Genomic DNA, 16,457 nt, shown 5'->3' on the forward strand with positions numbered 1-16,457 from the left:
ATTCAGGTTCCACATCAGATGCAGTCCCATGAGCCTTGAAATTTGAACTGAGATAAATAGGACATTGGGCATATAGTTTATTGATGTGGGTTATAGCAAATGTGGCATAGTTCTGGAGCCAAACTCTGTCTCTGAGGCTGATTTAGAGGAAATGGCTTCTTGATAGTAGAAAAGGTGGCATGATGTGGGACCCTGAAGCTATAGTAGCTTCCTGATCTTGCATGAGGTTTCCTGATGGGAGCACAGTGATGCTGTTCGGGAACCAGTACTGTAGGTAATTTAGCAGCTCAGACTGAGGCTGTCTGTCCTGTATTTATATATGTGACGAGGGATGCCTCCTGATTTGAACCTTGCTAATCACAGCAGGAGAAGCAGCTCCTGTGGCAGCCTGGCTCTGCAGTATAGACTTGAGAACAGATTCTGGATCTCATGCCACAGATTTTTATTCAAGCATCTTAATAATTCTGTAAGCCATCTGACCAGCTGTAATAAATCCTGTTATTCAGATTGTCTGGAGTGGAATCTGTTCTCTGCAAAAGAATATTGACCAATACGAAACCCCAAAGAGAATATACAGAACACATAAAAGGATAGTTTTTAAAGTAAATCAAGTAACTAAGTTGAATCGTAATTGACCCTGATAATAGGTCTCCCATTGTAATCTCTCTCTTTTTCATTTCCAGTTATTTTCCACTTTCTTCTTTCTGTTCCTCACCTGTTGCCTTGCCTTCCAGAGGAAAGGCGGGAGTACACTGTACATACAGCTATAACATCTACAAGGAAATGTCCTTTTGAAATGCAGTGTCATATTTCTCATTGGCATTGTTTGATTCCTCCTCAGTATGGTGCAATGATCTTCATTCAAATCAAACTCATTTTGCACTTTATCCTCAAGTGTACATTTTCTTTTTTCTTTTACTTAAAAAAAAAACCCTTACTGCTAAACCTTCTTCCTTTTTGTCCTCATTCCTTTTTTTCTTTTGACAAATTACATTTTTGCAAAAATATTTATTCCATTTATTTAAACTAAAAAAAAAACAAAAAAAACAGTTCACCCATTTCTCCCCACTCCCACTGCCCGTGTCTTGCAGCCACCAAACCACCAATCTATTTTCTGTATCTATGAGCTTGTTTTGTTTATTTGTTTTAGATTCCACATGTAAGAGAGATCATATGGTATTTGTCTTTCTCTGTCTGATTTATTTCACTTAGCATAATGCCGCTGAGGTCCATCTATGGTGTAGCAAATGGCAAGATTTCATTCTTTTCTATGGCTGAATAATATTCCATTGTGTGTATATACCACATCTTTATCTGTTCATCCACCGTTGGACACTTAGGTTTTTTCCATATCTTGGTTATTATAAATAATGCTACAATGAACATATGGTTGCATTTATCTTTTCTAATTAGTTTTTTCATTTTCTTTGTATAAATATCCAGAAGTAGAATTGCTGGATGGTATGGTAGTTCCTATTTTTAATTTTTTTTCTTTTTTGCTGAGAAAGAGCCACCCTGGGCTAACATCTGTGCCAATCTTCCTCTATTTTTTAGCATGTGGCCCGCCAGCACAGTATGGCCACTAACAGAGCAGTATAAGTCCGTGCCCGGGAATCAAACCCGGGCCACTGAAGTGGAGCATGCTGAACTTAACCACTAGGCCACCGGGGCTGGCCTCCTATTTTTAATTTTTTGAGGAACCTCCATACTGTTTTCCATAGTGGCTGCACGAATTTGTATTTCCACCAACAGTGCACAAGGGTTCCCTTTTCTCCACGTCCTCACCAACACTTGTTAGTTCTTATCTTTTTGATAATAGCCATTCTAATAGGCGTGAGGTGCTATCTCATTGTGGTTTTGACTTGCATTTCTCTCATTAGAGATGTTGAGATCTTTTCATGCACCTGTTGGCCATCCATAAGATGTCTTGGGAAAAACGTCTGTACAGATCTTCTGCCTATTTTTCAATCAGATTGTTTTGTTTTTTGCTATTGAGTTGTATAAGTTCTTTATATATTTTGGTTATTAGCCTCTTATCAGATATTTGATTTGTAAACAGTTTCTCCCATTCAGTAGGTTGCTTTTTCATTTTTTCGATGATTTCTTTCACTGTGCAGAAGCTTTTTAGTTTGACGTAGTCCCATATGTTTATTTTTGCTTTTGTTGCTTTTGCTTTTGGGGTCAGATTCAAAAAATCATTGCTAAGACCTATGTCAAGGAGATTACCACCCATGTTTTCTTCTAGGAGTTTTATGGTTTCAGGTCTTACATTCAAGTCTTTAACCTATTTTGAGTTAATTTTTGTGTATGGTGTAAGATAGGGATCCAGTTTCATTCTTTTGCATGTGGCTGTCCAATTTTCCCAACACGATTTATTGAAGAGACTGCCCTTTTCCCATTGTACATTCTTGGTTTCTTTGTAAATTAATTGACCATATACGTGTGGCTTTATTTCTGGGTTCTCTATTGTGTTCCATTGATCTATGTGTATGTTTTTATGCCTATGCCATACTGTTTTAATTATTATAGTTTTGTAATGTAGTTTGAAATCAGGGAGCAAACTGATGCCTCCAGCTTTGTTCTTCTTTCTCTTGATTGCTTTAACTATTCAGGCTCTTTTGTGGTTCCATACAAATTTTAGGATTGTTTGTTCTATTTCTGTGAAAAATACCATTGGAATTTTGATAGGGATTGCATTGAATCTGTACATTGCTTTGGGTAGTATGGACATTTAAACAATATTAATTATTCCAATCCATATGTGCAGAATATCATTCCATTTATTTTTCCAAATATATTTCCATTTATTCCACTTATATTATTCTTCAATTTCTTTCATTAATGTCTCATAGTTTTCAATATATGGGTCTTTTACCTCCTTGGTTAAATTTATTCCTAGGTATTTTATTCTTTTTGATGCAGTTGCAAATGAGACTTTTTTTTAATTTCTCTTTTCATAGTTCATTTTTAGTGTAAACAAATGCAACAGATTTTTGTGTATTGATTTTGTATCCTGCAACTTTACTGAATTCGTTTATTAGTTCTAACAATTTTTTGATGGAGTCTTCAGAGTTTTATATACATAATTATTACATCATCTGCAAATAGTGACAGTTCTACTTCTTCCTTCCCAATTTTAATGCCTTTATTTCTTTTTCTTGCCTAATTGCTCTGGCTAGGACTTCCAATGCTGTGTTGCATAAAAGTGGCATGAGTGGACATGCTTGTCTTGTTCCTGATCTTAGAAGAAAAGCTTTAAGCTTTTCGCTGTTGAGTATGATGTTAGCTATGGGCTTGTCATATATGACCTTTATTCTGTCGTTACACTCCCTCTATACCCACTTTGTTGAGAGTTTTTATCATAAATTGATGTTTATCAAATGCTCTTTCTGCATCTATTAAGATGACCATATGATTTTTATTCTTTGTTTTGTTAATGTGGTGTATCACATTGACTGATTTGCAGATGTTGAACCCTCCTTGCATCCCTGGAATGAAGCCCACTTGATTATGGTGTATGATCTTTTTAATGTATTCTCATATACATTTTTGTCTATTTATTATGTCTTCTCCCCCTCCTAGAATGCTAGAATGTAACCTCCATCAGAGCACAGACTTTGCTTTGTTTATTGCTCTATTCCTAGTGCAATTCTTGCTGCATAGTAAGTGTTCCGTAAATATTTATTGCATGAGTGAACGAATGAATGGGTAGATCTACAAGGGAGCAGTAAACTACAGCATATTCATCCTAAGGGATTTTATGCAGCCATTAGAAACATTTACAAATAACTTTTCATGATAAGAGGAAAACATATGCAATAATGTTAAGTGAAAAAAAAAAACAGGACAGATACAACCACTCTAGCTGTGAAAATAATCTCACATTGTGGAAGAAAAACAAACCAAAAAACAGCTAGAAGGAAATATCCTAAAATAGTTACAATAGAGTTTGGGTGGTATATTTTGGCACCTTGATTCTTCAGCTTGTGAAGAAGCCTAGAAGGATTGGGATAGGTCACCTGGTTTGGGTACCCCATAGCCCTGACCAACTGCAAAAAGCAAAATCGGATGGGCTTCCTTCTACTAAGGAGAGAAGATCAAAGAGAAGTCAAGGGCACCTTAACATTGCTTCCACATCCATAAAGGCCATTCTGAGGATAAAGGGTGGATTTAAGACAGGGGAGAAACTGGTAATGATAAAATAAATTTTTTCCTCCTTTAGCATATGTTCACCATCATTTCAACAGCTTTAAGAATTTCAGGCCTCACCTAAGACTGATCTGAACCTCAAAGCTGTCCCCCAACTATAATCTGTCTAGATCTCGAGAGACAACTCAGGATCAAAAGGACCCTCTTGAGTCCCCCTTGGCATTAGACCAATTTTCTGGCATCCCTTCTATGAGCTACAAGTGAAGACTTGTGAAATGTATTGAAAACAAATGATCAGAAAATCAGCCAATTAATCCATTAAACATGAATATCTGCTTTGGTTTAGAGAAGATACAAAGGGTTAAAAGACATTACCCTGTCTTCAGAAAGCTTAAAATTTATTCAAGTAAGTAAAATACATAGAAACAGGGTTGGAAATACATGTGGTTACTGCCAAATGAGATGTAAAGACAGCAAAGGAAACAGTAATTTGGAGAAGGAAGAAGGGAGGGAGTTGGGGCAAGCTTTCCCAAAAAGTTGGAAGATGAGCTGATCCTAAACAATGAGTGGGATTTAGATAAGCAGAGAAGAACAGGTGAGGAGATTCCATCAGGCCAGGGAAAACACCAGTATGGGCAAGAAACACAGAGAGCATCTGGGCCCAGGACAGGCTCTCTTCTCAAGGATGTTTTGAATAAAGCATTTTCATCAGAATTATATCAATATATTTATTTTATCTAGGTAAATCTTTGTTCAGTTGGCAATGTTAAATCATAAACAATACTTTTCACTTTCAATTTAAATACTTTTCTTAATACTACTTAATAATACTACTGGGTTATTTCTTTTCCTTGAATAATTTAACATGAAGGTTAGATTTATTGATCGGCTTTTGTACTGTTTTGTTTTGTTTTTACCAAAACTTCTGGCTTTGGGGGCCATTATTTCTTCCAAGTCTCATATTTCCAGGTCATATTTTGCAGATAAAAAAATTATCAATAAGATTTTATTATTCTGTTAATTTTTAGTGAAAAACACATTTTAACAAGTGTCATTTTTAGCCATTGCCAATTTCTTCCCTCTTGACTACAAAATCCATTTTTTCCAGAATTAGCTTTGTAGTTTTCAGTATTATCAGTCATTTGTATTTCATCAATTACTTTTATCTATAGTAAATTTTACCTGTGAGATTTTAGCCACTGTCTATTTTACTTTGCATTAAATATTTCTACCAATACTGTTCACTATGAATTATTAAAAAACTACTGATTTGTACTTATATCCTGGCTGAAACATGATATTTTATGGGCTGTTCCCCTCAGACATTCTATAAAATTCTCTATTGTCCAAATTGTAATGCAAATGCGTTGTACTGGAAATCCAGTTCTTCTATACACTTCTGATCCATCTGTGTATTCCAAAATAAAGTTCTTGGCACTGGAGGAGCAAAAGTCCTGGTTGCAAGCAACAGAAACTGACTCTAGCTAATTTAAAAGAAAATCATTTATTAAGAGGATATAGGAGAACTCAGGGCCGGCCCCGTGGCTTAGCGGTTAAGTGTGTGCACTCCACTGTTGGTGGCCCGGGTTCGGATCCCAGGCACGCACCGATGCACCGCTTCTCCGGCCATGCTGAGGCCGCGTCCCACATACAGCAACTAGAAGGATGTGCAGCTATGACATACAACTATCTACTGGGGCTTTGGGGGAAAAAAAATAAATAAAATTATTTTAAAAAAAAATAAAATAAAGAGGATATAGGAGAACTCACAGAATCTCTGTGAGGGCTTGAGAACCAGACTCAGAGGCTACGGAGATGGGAGCACTGGCTAGAAGCAGACAGCAGAACCAGTCTAGTCTGGCTACCCCTGCAGCCAGAGGCACCAGGCTCCAGCCTTGCTCTGCCAACTCTCCTGGCCCTGGACGCTGGATGCCAGGAGCCAGACCAACTGCAGCTGCCACCATCACCAGAGAAGACTTACTGTGGTCTCTGTTTCTTTGCCTCCTTAGCTCTCAATTAGAAGCCTGTGGTGGGTGTGTCTGAGTCGTGAGGGCTCTTGCTGCAAGAGATCTTGGGGAGGCAAATGGAACATAGCTCCCACCCAGAAGATAAAGATAGAGGAATTCTCCAACATAGGAAGGTGTGTCATAGGCTGCGCTATCAAAAAGAATGATAAATGCCCATTAGAAGGTCAAAAATCAGAGAGGAAACACCCCGCCTTGTTCAGGAAAACAACAGATGTAGCAGAGTGGCCACAAATCCTGGACCTTGGGGGCTGTTCGTCACAAAACTAACACATTGACTTCTCTGTGTTCCTCACCACACAGCCAATCATCTGCACAGATTCTCAGGTAGTGGGCAAGTCTAAAAATGAACTAAATTATCCAAGGTGAAAATAGATACGTGATCCTCTTCCACAGTAGTTCTTAGCAAATGTCATAATCAAAGTGTTCTTTATATCTAGTGAACATTCTGTATATTGCAACTGAATAACTCATCGAATGCTTTCATTAGTGTTGCTGTTAGAGCAGTTGAGGCTTTCAGATTTAATGGGGCAACTGCATCAATAATGACTGGCTTTCAGTCAGAGTGCTTCTCTGAAGAATTTTTAAATAGTTCTCATTCACGTATTTATTATATCTGGTGGTTGCTAAAAATCACATAGCTTGAATTAACATTGTATAATTATTTATATTTAATTTTAAGGACAATTTAATATTAAATGTAATCCTAAGTATTTTATATATAAAACAGAAACGGGAAATAAAAACAATCTTTATATTAGCTCATTTCCATAAAAGCACACAAGTCACAGAGCAATTTTTACACAACCCAGAGATAATGGAATTGCTAAACTTTAGGATGTAGAGATCTTCATGGTCCTGTTTTCAATATGACTGAAGCTGCTGTTCCAAGCCTCCAAAATACAAAATATTTTAGAGTTATAATTAAAGACAATATTTTATTGAAGTAATAGCTTTCCAAATGACCTCTTGTAGGTCATAGGAGCTGATTCCTTCTGTATGTGTAGTTTAGTCATTTCCTCTGTCCCTTTTGGGATAATCTATAGTTCAGTCAGCCCCCTGAGCACACTTCTCATCCTCCTCCTTCAGCTCTCTGAACACACCTACTTTGTCTCTAAACATCTGACCAAGATGTTTCTGTTACAGCCTAGACTGAAGGGTGGGCAATGGTTTAAGAGACCTCAAGGGCGAAGGAGAGCAGTTTCCCTTCCAGACTCATAAGTCTTCCTAAGCTTTCCAAATGCTTAGAGGTTCACCTCAGAATTCTGCAGAAGGTTAGACAGTTGGCATGAGGGTTGTCACAACTGATACCAAATGGATCTCAGAACCAAGTTTATAATTCTGGAACTTCCCAGTGTTAATTCGGTGTCATAGACCACCACACATCATTCTGTTAGGGTTTTCTTTCAGTAACTACTTAATGGGAGTGTTTATCTCAACTCTGCATTTCCCAAACAGAGCTATTAATCAGATGCATCTCCATATCCACTGTGAGTGAGACAGGCATAGTTCAGGCCTTCAGGCTTGCCAGGAGGGCAGTAAGCCACTTGTTTTTCTTGGCAGATATCTTTGTCTGCATGTGGTTCCTTCTCCTCTTTCCTCAGACCACAGGATTCAGATTCCTTGGAGCCTAGAGGACCCTCAGAATTTTCTTCACCTTGGCTGCATCCTGTAGCAAGTACCATATAATTTAACCCTTCTTGGTTCTTGGTTTCCATTAAAGCAATGGACATATTATCATCTGAACTCAAGGAAATCACATTTCCATCTTCATCTGTGCAAAAAATAATAAAAGTTATTGTAGCATCTAATTCGAGTTTCTTTATTTGCAATATACAGGCTGTATGAGAATTATAATAACATCAACCATATACATTGGTTTGGCAAAAATTTATGATGACCACTAAGGAAATACAAAGATAAACAAGACATGCTCCCTATCCTTGAGGCTGCTGCAGTCTAGTAGGGGAGCAGAAATGTAACTATAGAAGGTGATGTGTGCTATATGTCATAAAGGAATATGTAAAACATGGCGAGAGCACAGAGGTGGTTAACTCTGCCGTAACAGGCAGAACAGGCCATGGTCTTCATGACAGGAATTAAATGGCCCTAGGATGCCCCTTTTTGTCTAAAGTGCTTACCCTTTTATCCTGCATACCAGCTAAAATATCTACCTTTAAAGATGTATTGCTTTAGATTAAGTAATTTAACCATTTATTAAGATAATATTTATTGGATGCCTACTACGTGTCAGGCTGTGTTCTAGGTACTGATGATACAGCAATGAACAAAACAAACTTGTTGCTCTTCGGGGTTTACATTCTAATGGCGGGAGACAGACAATAAGCTAGCGGACAACTAAGTGTATGTCAGGTGGTGACAAGCACTGGGAAGGAAAACTCGGCAGAAAAAGGAGAAGAGAATAATTGTGGTAATTGAAGGGTGCTGCTATTTTAGATGAGATGTCAGCAAAGTCCTCTCTGAAGAGGTAAAATTCGAGTAGAGACCTGAATTAAAGGATAGAATTCACCATGTGAATATCTTAGGAAGAAGATTCAAGGGAGAGAGAAGAGCAAGAACAAGGGTCCTGAGGCAGGAGCACGCTGGGTGTGGACTGAGGAACAGCTAGGCAGCCAGTGTAGTGGGGCCTCCTACGCTGTCTCCCTGAGACAAGCAGCACATGAAATCATTAACACCAATTGGCAAATAAATTAAAACTAGCATGCGTATGACCTCAAAAGGCTGATAGGGAACGGACACAGGCCTGGAAAGTTTTAATGGCAGCACTGAAGAAGGAAAGTGACATGAAATATAATAATAATTATTATTATTGTTGTTGTTAATACTTATAAGTAGGTATTAGTATTATTTCCATTTAACAGAGAAGGAAATTGAGGCACACAAGAGTTAAATAATTTGCCCAAGGTCACACAGCTAGAATTTGAATCCAAACTATCTGGCTCGAGTCTGCCGTGCTGTGTGAGGAAGAGCCACGTGGGTGGGCAGTGAGCCCTACGGGAGTCCTTGAGAAGCACAGACTTTGGACACACATGCACTGGGGTGGTTGGGGTGGTGTGTGACAGTAGAAAACTGGGCAACCAGAGGGTAATCGACCTTCTTCACAATCATGCTCATATTATTTTGTCTTTACTTAAAGATTGACCTTACTTAGAAAAGTATAAGAATTCTTGTTGAAACCTAATAGCAGAGTTTCTAAAACATTTCACAAAATTCTAGGTAATCTAAAAGATAAATACACAAATGTATATTGTGGGAATGATTTGTCTTTTTGTTTGTTTTTTTGCAGGGAAGGATTCGCCCTAAGCTAACATCTGTTGTTAACTTTCCTCTTTTTTTTTTCTTTTTCTCTCTCCAAAGCCCCCCACTGCGCAGTTGTATACCCTAGTTGTAAGTCCTTCCAGTTCTTCTATGTGAGCCGCTGCCACATAGAAGCGTGGCAACTGACAGGTGGGTGGTGTGGTTCTGAGACTGGGAAACAAACCCAATCTGCCAAAGTGGTGAAAGTGTCAAACTTTAACCACTAGGCCATCAGAGCTGGCCCAGGGAATGATTTGTTTTTTACCAATGTTTTCCAATCTCTGGCCATTACTACCTGGATGAAAAATTTATGATCAGAAATATGATTGTCCTTTCATAAAGTATCATATTTTACAAATCAGATATGTTTCAGTCAATAGACAGTGGTCCCTCCCTTTCTCCTCATAAGCATAAGAGCATCAAAATGTGTGGATGAGGCCTGCTGGGCTGCCAGCCTTCTGCACTTAGCCCTGGCATACAACCAGGCTGGGTTCATTTGGAATGTATTTAAATTGAAATATGGGGAAAATCAAATAATTTCAAAGAGCTAAGGGAAGCATCATTGTACCCATTTTTTTCCTGATGGAATTTAATGCATCTACCTATTTACCAAGCTCCAAACCTGAACTACAAAGCTTATTTTATTATAAGAGCATGTGAACTACTGTCCCTGCTCTGTCTTATTAGGTGCTCATTTCTTTTGCAGACCCTCCCCCACTGCCAAAGAACAAGATGGCCAAGCTACAGGTGCACAGGCTCTTGGGCATCATCTCATGTTTCTCTTCATTGTTCAAACATCATTATAGCATATTTCAAACCACATGCATAAAACTGTGTTGTAAAATATCTCCCCCATAAAATTAACTTTATCACATGCCATGTGTGGTTAGTACCTAAGGGCTGAATATCTAGGGAAGGATCCAACTGTTATGAGTATTGTCAATATGTACTGGTAGCCATCTAGAAACTCATAAGAATAACATACTATATATGACAATAACAGTACAAAATGTCAAAAAGTGATAAGGAGAAATAGGACATTTAACATTAAATAATCCAGTAGCCCAGATTATTGAGGAAATTAGGATGATAATCCTAAAGGCCTTAGAGAAATTAAATTAAAGGAGTTTAGAATTTCAATGAAAACTTAAATCTACAATATAGGTCTAACTACACAGGTTATCAGCTGCTTCACTGCCATTAAATAGCATATTGGGCAATTTTCTGCTGAAACATGATTTTAATTTTTTTTTGCTTGCTGTTGAATTATTTTTTTTAGAATCTTTATATAAGGCAAATAAATTCTTTTTACAAATTCTGGCACCATAGATCAGAAAAAAAATCATTAGCTTACTACTTCATTGGTTCATAGTACTTAGAGCAATATTTAGTAACTTGACCCTGGCAAGCTTTTAGCAATTAGTACATCTTCTTATTGCATAAAAAACTTGTGAGAAATGGGGGGGGCGAGGGGAGTGTTGTTTGTTTATTTTTGTTTTAAAACGACTGAATAGAAAGCCTTTAGGTCATTAGAGCAGTGATCCTGAGTAAGAACAGCATGCACTCAACAACTCTCAATTTAAGAGGAAAATATTAAAATAAAGACTTCCAAGTAAGACAGGGTATTTACAGACGAGACATATGCCGGCTGACTGGCTATGTTTAGAACAGCAGAGGAGCATTTAGATTTGTTTCCTGTAGAACTCTCTGGGACCGATGAGGTGATGTTTACACAAATGTTTGGATGAAGTCACTGGGATATTTTTACTAGATGCCCAGATATGTTACTAATCTTCTCTCGCTATCCCCTCTCCACCCCATTAGGTCAGTAGGACCATAGGAGAAGCATGGTATTATTGCTCTCTGTAATCCTAATGCCCTTTATTTTTTTTCCAAAAAAGTCCTCCCAATGGCTTTCTTATCTTCTTATACATCTCCAACAATAAAAATAAAGACAGATATCTTCCTGTTTTCCTAAATATGCCTACCAGTCTGCAATGCAGCAAACTATTATTAAACACATTCTCTTTGATTAAAAAGGTAATTAAGCTTAAGCTTGCCTTGAAGGCGCTGTTCCATGATTTCTAACCTTGGCAAATATGTAAACTCTGCTTTTCATTCTATTTCTTCTCTCTTTCTTTTGTTCAGTCACATAGCAATTATCAAAATTTTCAGTGATTCTCATGTCTCTTTCCATCCCTTACCTTCAGAATTTACATTCATTGTAAATAACAGAATGTGAATTTCTCCTTTACTAAAATTATATTCCTGTCATGGCACAGAATTGCTTCTTTCTATCTAAACTATCAAAGTTTGATTATGTTCCCTGTTAAACTCTTCCTGCATCATTATTCTGCATATTTATGTCTGCTTCTTTATTTTTTTGAATATTATTTAGAATTTTAATGTAGTCAGCCAACAACATGGCACCTAAATAAATTTGATATAACCTGGACAAATTGGTGGATCTTTTCTAGCAGGCCATGAGTAATAAGTTCTTTCACTATACCCAGCTGTGCAGCACACAATTGGTAACGAAGTGGAGAGAAGGTGCGGGCAGTTTCTTTACCACAGCCATGTCTCTGTGAAGGCTGAGAGCGAAGGCTCTAGAATAGACTTATAGTCCAGCCCCATCTCAGCAGCACGACCATGGGCAAGTTGCTATACCTCAGTCTTTTCATCTGTCGAAGGGTGACATAATAATACTCACTTCATAGGGCTATTGTGAGGATTTGATGAGTTAACCCACATAGCACTATGAACGGCACATAAAAAAGTACTAAAATAAAATTAGCTAATATTGCCATGAAAAGCAATTCACAAAAAGGGTTTTGTTCTGTATATTTAGTGTGAGCACTGTTTGTTACTCATCTCAGACTCATAGACGGACTAGGTAATGCAACATGGTAAAAAGGTTTTCTTAAGCATTCATGGAGACTTCCGGTAGAGACTAAGGTGAAGCTAAGCTCTTAGGCCCTCAAACACCCATTATGGCAGCCTCTGTGATTTTTATAAAACATCTGTACACATTAGAAGGAAAGGATGCCATGAGCAAAGAGTTGAATTTTAAAATATGCTACAAGTCAACTGTAAAATCCTTATATCCCTATGGAACTATACCTGTGCAGCATTTAACCACTCCTTCCTTCGTGAGCCTCTATCCTTTGGATTTCCATGACAATACCCTCTTACGACCTTCCTCTTCCCTTTCTGGCTTCTCTTCTGTGTGTCCACCATCTTTCTTTGTCAGTTTCTCATATATTGGCTGTTTTCTGCGTTCCATCCACTGTTCACTTCCCTTCTTATTCTATACACTCTAATTGAATGACCTCATCTACACCCTTGACTTCAACTATTTATACTTACAGGACAGATCTTCCAACTGAATACTTGGCTTCTCCACTTATCCCATAGCCAACTCAAACCAAACATGCGCAAAGAAAGCTGTTCCTCCTCCTAAGCTCCCCATCTTTGGAAAGAGCATTACTTTTCACCTAGTTCCTCAAATTCACCATTCTCTCCTCTCTCTTCTTCGCCCAGTTCGATGCCAAGTCCTATAGCATCTACTTCTGTAGTAACTTTGGACTCCATTTCCTTCTCTTTACGTCTGTTACCATTCATTAATTCAGCTTGCATTAATTTTAATTTCTTACTGATTAGTGTGACCACCATCCCTCCAATTTCACCACTTGCCATTTCCCACCCTCATGTGTGATAAACTGCATGCAGTTCTGTGAACACCCCACTCTCTATTATTCTCTGCCTTTCTACATACTGCTCCTTCTATCCTGATACACTTTTTTTCCTCATCTCTGCAGAACTCAGCTCAAGATTAACCTCCTCCCAGTGGCTTTTATTGACTCCCCCTCTGCCACACAGTGTGGATTTGGCATCCTTCCTCTACACATTCAACTCAACCCATTTACTGCCATTTATCTACCTTAAGAACAAAAGATTTCATTTCATTTTACATATGGGAAAACCATCCCAGATTGTGGTTCCTCTACAGTTACCATATGTGTGGTTACAACAAATAAGAACCAAGCTAAGCAGAAGCAGGTTCCAACGGCTCGAGCAAAACAGGATTATTTAACAGTGAACTGGTGACACACATCTTTCCTGTGGTTAGAGACATAGTCCTATGACAAGGTCAATTTTCAAAATCACTAGTAGAAGCAGAGCTTACTATTAAACTTTACATACAAAATTAAAGAAACTGACTCTAGTTTCTCAAGGGAAAGAAATATTCTCACTGCTTCTTTTTCTTAAAAGCAGCCCAAAGCAACACGTTAAATTCAGGTGCTTAACACTATGCCCTACACAAGACAGTAAGTCTCTGTTGAAATAATTTTTAAAAAATTTTATAGAAATCTCATTCAGAGGAATACATTAAGCAAATGTTAAGAAAATGAGAAGGACTTTATAGTATCTAGAATGTCTTACAGGTATGTTTTTATCTTATGAGATCTTCACACAGCCAAGTGCATGTACAGAACCTCCAAAAGGATGGGGTAGCAATTCCTAAGGGCTCAGCCATTGGCACTTTTCTTAGAATCAGCTCAGTTCCATGATGAGAAGGCAGGTAGAGCCAACGTGAGACTATTAACAAGGCTTATTCTGATGAGGATTATGATGCAGGCTCAAGGCAAGCACAGCCCTTTCCAGTCTGTCACTTAGCTGTTTATATTAAAGATGTCACGTGATCAGAGTCTTATCTCCATTCATGTCATGGATCCAAAGTTACTCAAATATGTAATCAGAAACACAGCAAACAAGACAAGCAGATATTCCTCCTTGGGCTTATTTTTCCCTGCTATGAGTCAAGTGCATCACTCATGATGAAGGTCTCGCCATGGGCTATAGTAGAGAGACGACTCCAGGACAGCCATTGGCCACTTTATAATCAACCACTGCACAGACCAAGAGGCCTAATTCTGAGAGATTCTGAGTCATGGTCCATCTTGCCAGGTTTATTTCTAAGCAAGAATGTCTGCATTTGAAAAAAAAACAATGGGCCCCGTGAACTTTTAATAACAGGAAGGAGTTCTAGAGCAGCTGGAGAGAACCATTTTAAAATTCATTTTTCTGCAGTCAATTAGGCAAATGTAGTGTAAATCTGATTTTGGAAAGGAATTAAGTGACTACAATGTTTTAGTTCTGTTTTATACTCTTCATTGAACTAAAAGGCTTAGTCTGTCTATCATAGTAGAATGGTTCCAGAAGATTATTGTCTTATTGACCAAAATACTGAAGTTGTGGAATCACACGAGACTTCAGCAAGGTATGACCCACTATAATAATCATAGCAAAATTACTCAGCAGTTAGAAGCAACAGATTAGATATAAACATAGCCACCTGGATGGCTCTTGAGAACATGATGCTTAATAAAAAAAAAGAAAGAAAAGAAGCATTGCACAATGCAATTGCATCCATGCATACAATACACATTTTGCAGGACAAGATACAAATAAAAAGATACACATTAAAGACATTAGAATGGTTGCCTGGCAGAGGGAAGGAGGAAGTAGAACAGGAGAGGAATATGGAGATAAAGGGAATAAACAAACAAAATAAAAGAGAAGCCCTGCATAGACCAGTGTTGATAATGTACCACAAACCTAACAGTCTATAATTAACTCAACTCTGTGCTTGAGGTCCAAACTGGTGTGAGAGGTGGAGGGGGAGGAGAGTAGACCTCAGGAAAACGTAGTCTAAATGCTAATTCTCCTGCTTAGTATCTTAGATTAGAAACCCAGGGACCATATCACTATTTTTTTTAATTGTGCACAGTACAAAATTATTTTCAGAGAGAAGTACAATAAACAATAAATATGAGGATGGTGCATGTATATTATTCTTCTTACCCACCATAAATTATCTTCTGTGTACATCCCATTTTAACCCTGTTCAGTTCACACTGGAGAGAAAACCAGAAAACTCTGAAGAAGAATCAAACTCACCTTCAAAGCCTTCATTTATGACTCCACTGGGGTTTGCTTCTTTGCAGTGAGAAATACTATTTAAAGATAAATTTCTGAATAACTGAAGCTGGTCTTGAATTTTATTGAAAGTAGGTCTTTGATCAGGTTCTTGAGCCCAGCATTGGGTCATTAAATTCCACCTGGATATGTGGGTAAAGACATGAGAGTAAATGGTGATTGGAAAACAATCATTAGGCAATCATTACTGATGACCCAGGTTAGGCCATTTTAACAGGAAAAGAATTTGAGTTACTGCCAGTTTTCCATAGTTAATATAACTGAACTAGAACAAAAGCTGTGGTTTCTTATTTAATAGTGGCTTGCAATATTACGACCTTTATTAGATAACATGTTTCTTTTGAAAAGCTGACATTGACAGTTATTAATCCAAATAAATAGATGTATAAATAGATGGTTGGAAATGTTTACTCAACACACGTGGGAATGAACAGCTACAAAAATTATTGAAGAAGCTGAGATTAAAACAACTTGACATTCATACGTTGATATCTAAAACAAAATCTAAGATTTACTCCAAGCCACACAGATATTTTGTGGCAGAACTAGAGACAGAAACCAGATTTGATTCTAATGCTGTTATTCTTCATTAAATTGTCAGGTTAATTAATGTCAGTTTCCCAGACATTAATAGCTAGTTGATTAAAAATGATCTTTTCTTTAATAGTTGTCTAAGAATTGTCTGTGTAGCATTCTTAACTAGTGTTCACTCATTCATCCAACAAAGATTTGTTGGGTACTTATTATATACCAGCAGTATACCACGAGTTAGGGATGTGGCAGTGTGGCTCCTATCCTTGTAGGGGATACATATAGTAAATGTAAGAGGGTGACAAAATTTATCACACTACGACTCATACGAGCAGGAAAAAAATGTAGCTCTTTTATATTGCCTGTAACTAATTAGGTCTTTCTCAGAGCCACCACCCAGCGGAAGAAAATTAACTTCATTTAGTACAATGTAGT

The 16,457-nt window shown here is 37.7% G+C and overlaps 1 protein-coding gene across 2 annotated transcripts in view; it reads right to left on the minus strand.

The window, feature by feature from the left end:
• Nucleotides 1–7,236: 7,236 nt before the first annotated feature.
• Nucleotides 7,237–16,457, minus strand: part of ROS1 (ROS proto-oncogene 1, receptor tyrosine kinase) — a 111,439-nt gene continuing 102,218 nt past the window's right edge. For both annotated transcript variants that reach the window (XM_014781190.2, XM_087443754.1), the window contains exons 43-44: nt 15,453–15,613; nt 7,237–7,947 (exon numbers count right to left, since the gene is read on the minus strand). In XM_014781190.2, the coding sequence (XP_014636676.2) occupies nt 7,637–7,947; nt 15,453–15,613 (472 nt within the window). In that variant the 3' untranslated portion in view covers nt 7,237–7,636. The remainder of the gene's footprint in view (nt 7,948–15,452; nt 15,614–16,457) is intronic.

The sequence above is a fragment of the Ceratotherium simum genome, chromosome 19 (assembly GCF_057802395.1).
Source record: "Ceratotherium simum simum isolate JZ-2026a chromosome 19, ASM5780239v1, whole genome shotgun sequence".
In the NCBI taxonomy this organism is placed as follows: Eukaryota; Metazoa; Chordata; class Mammalia; order Perissodactyla; family Rhinocerotidae; genus Ceratotherium; species Ceratotherium simum.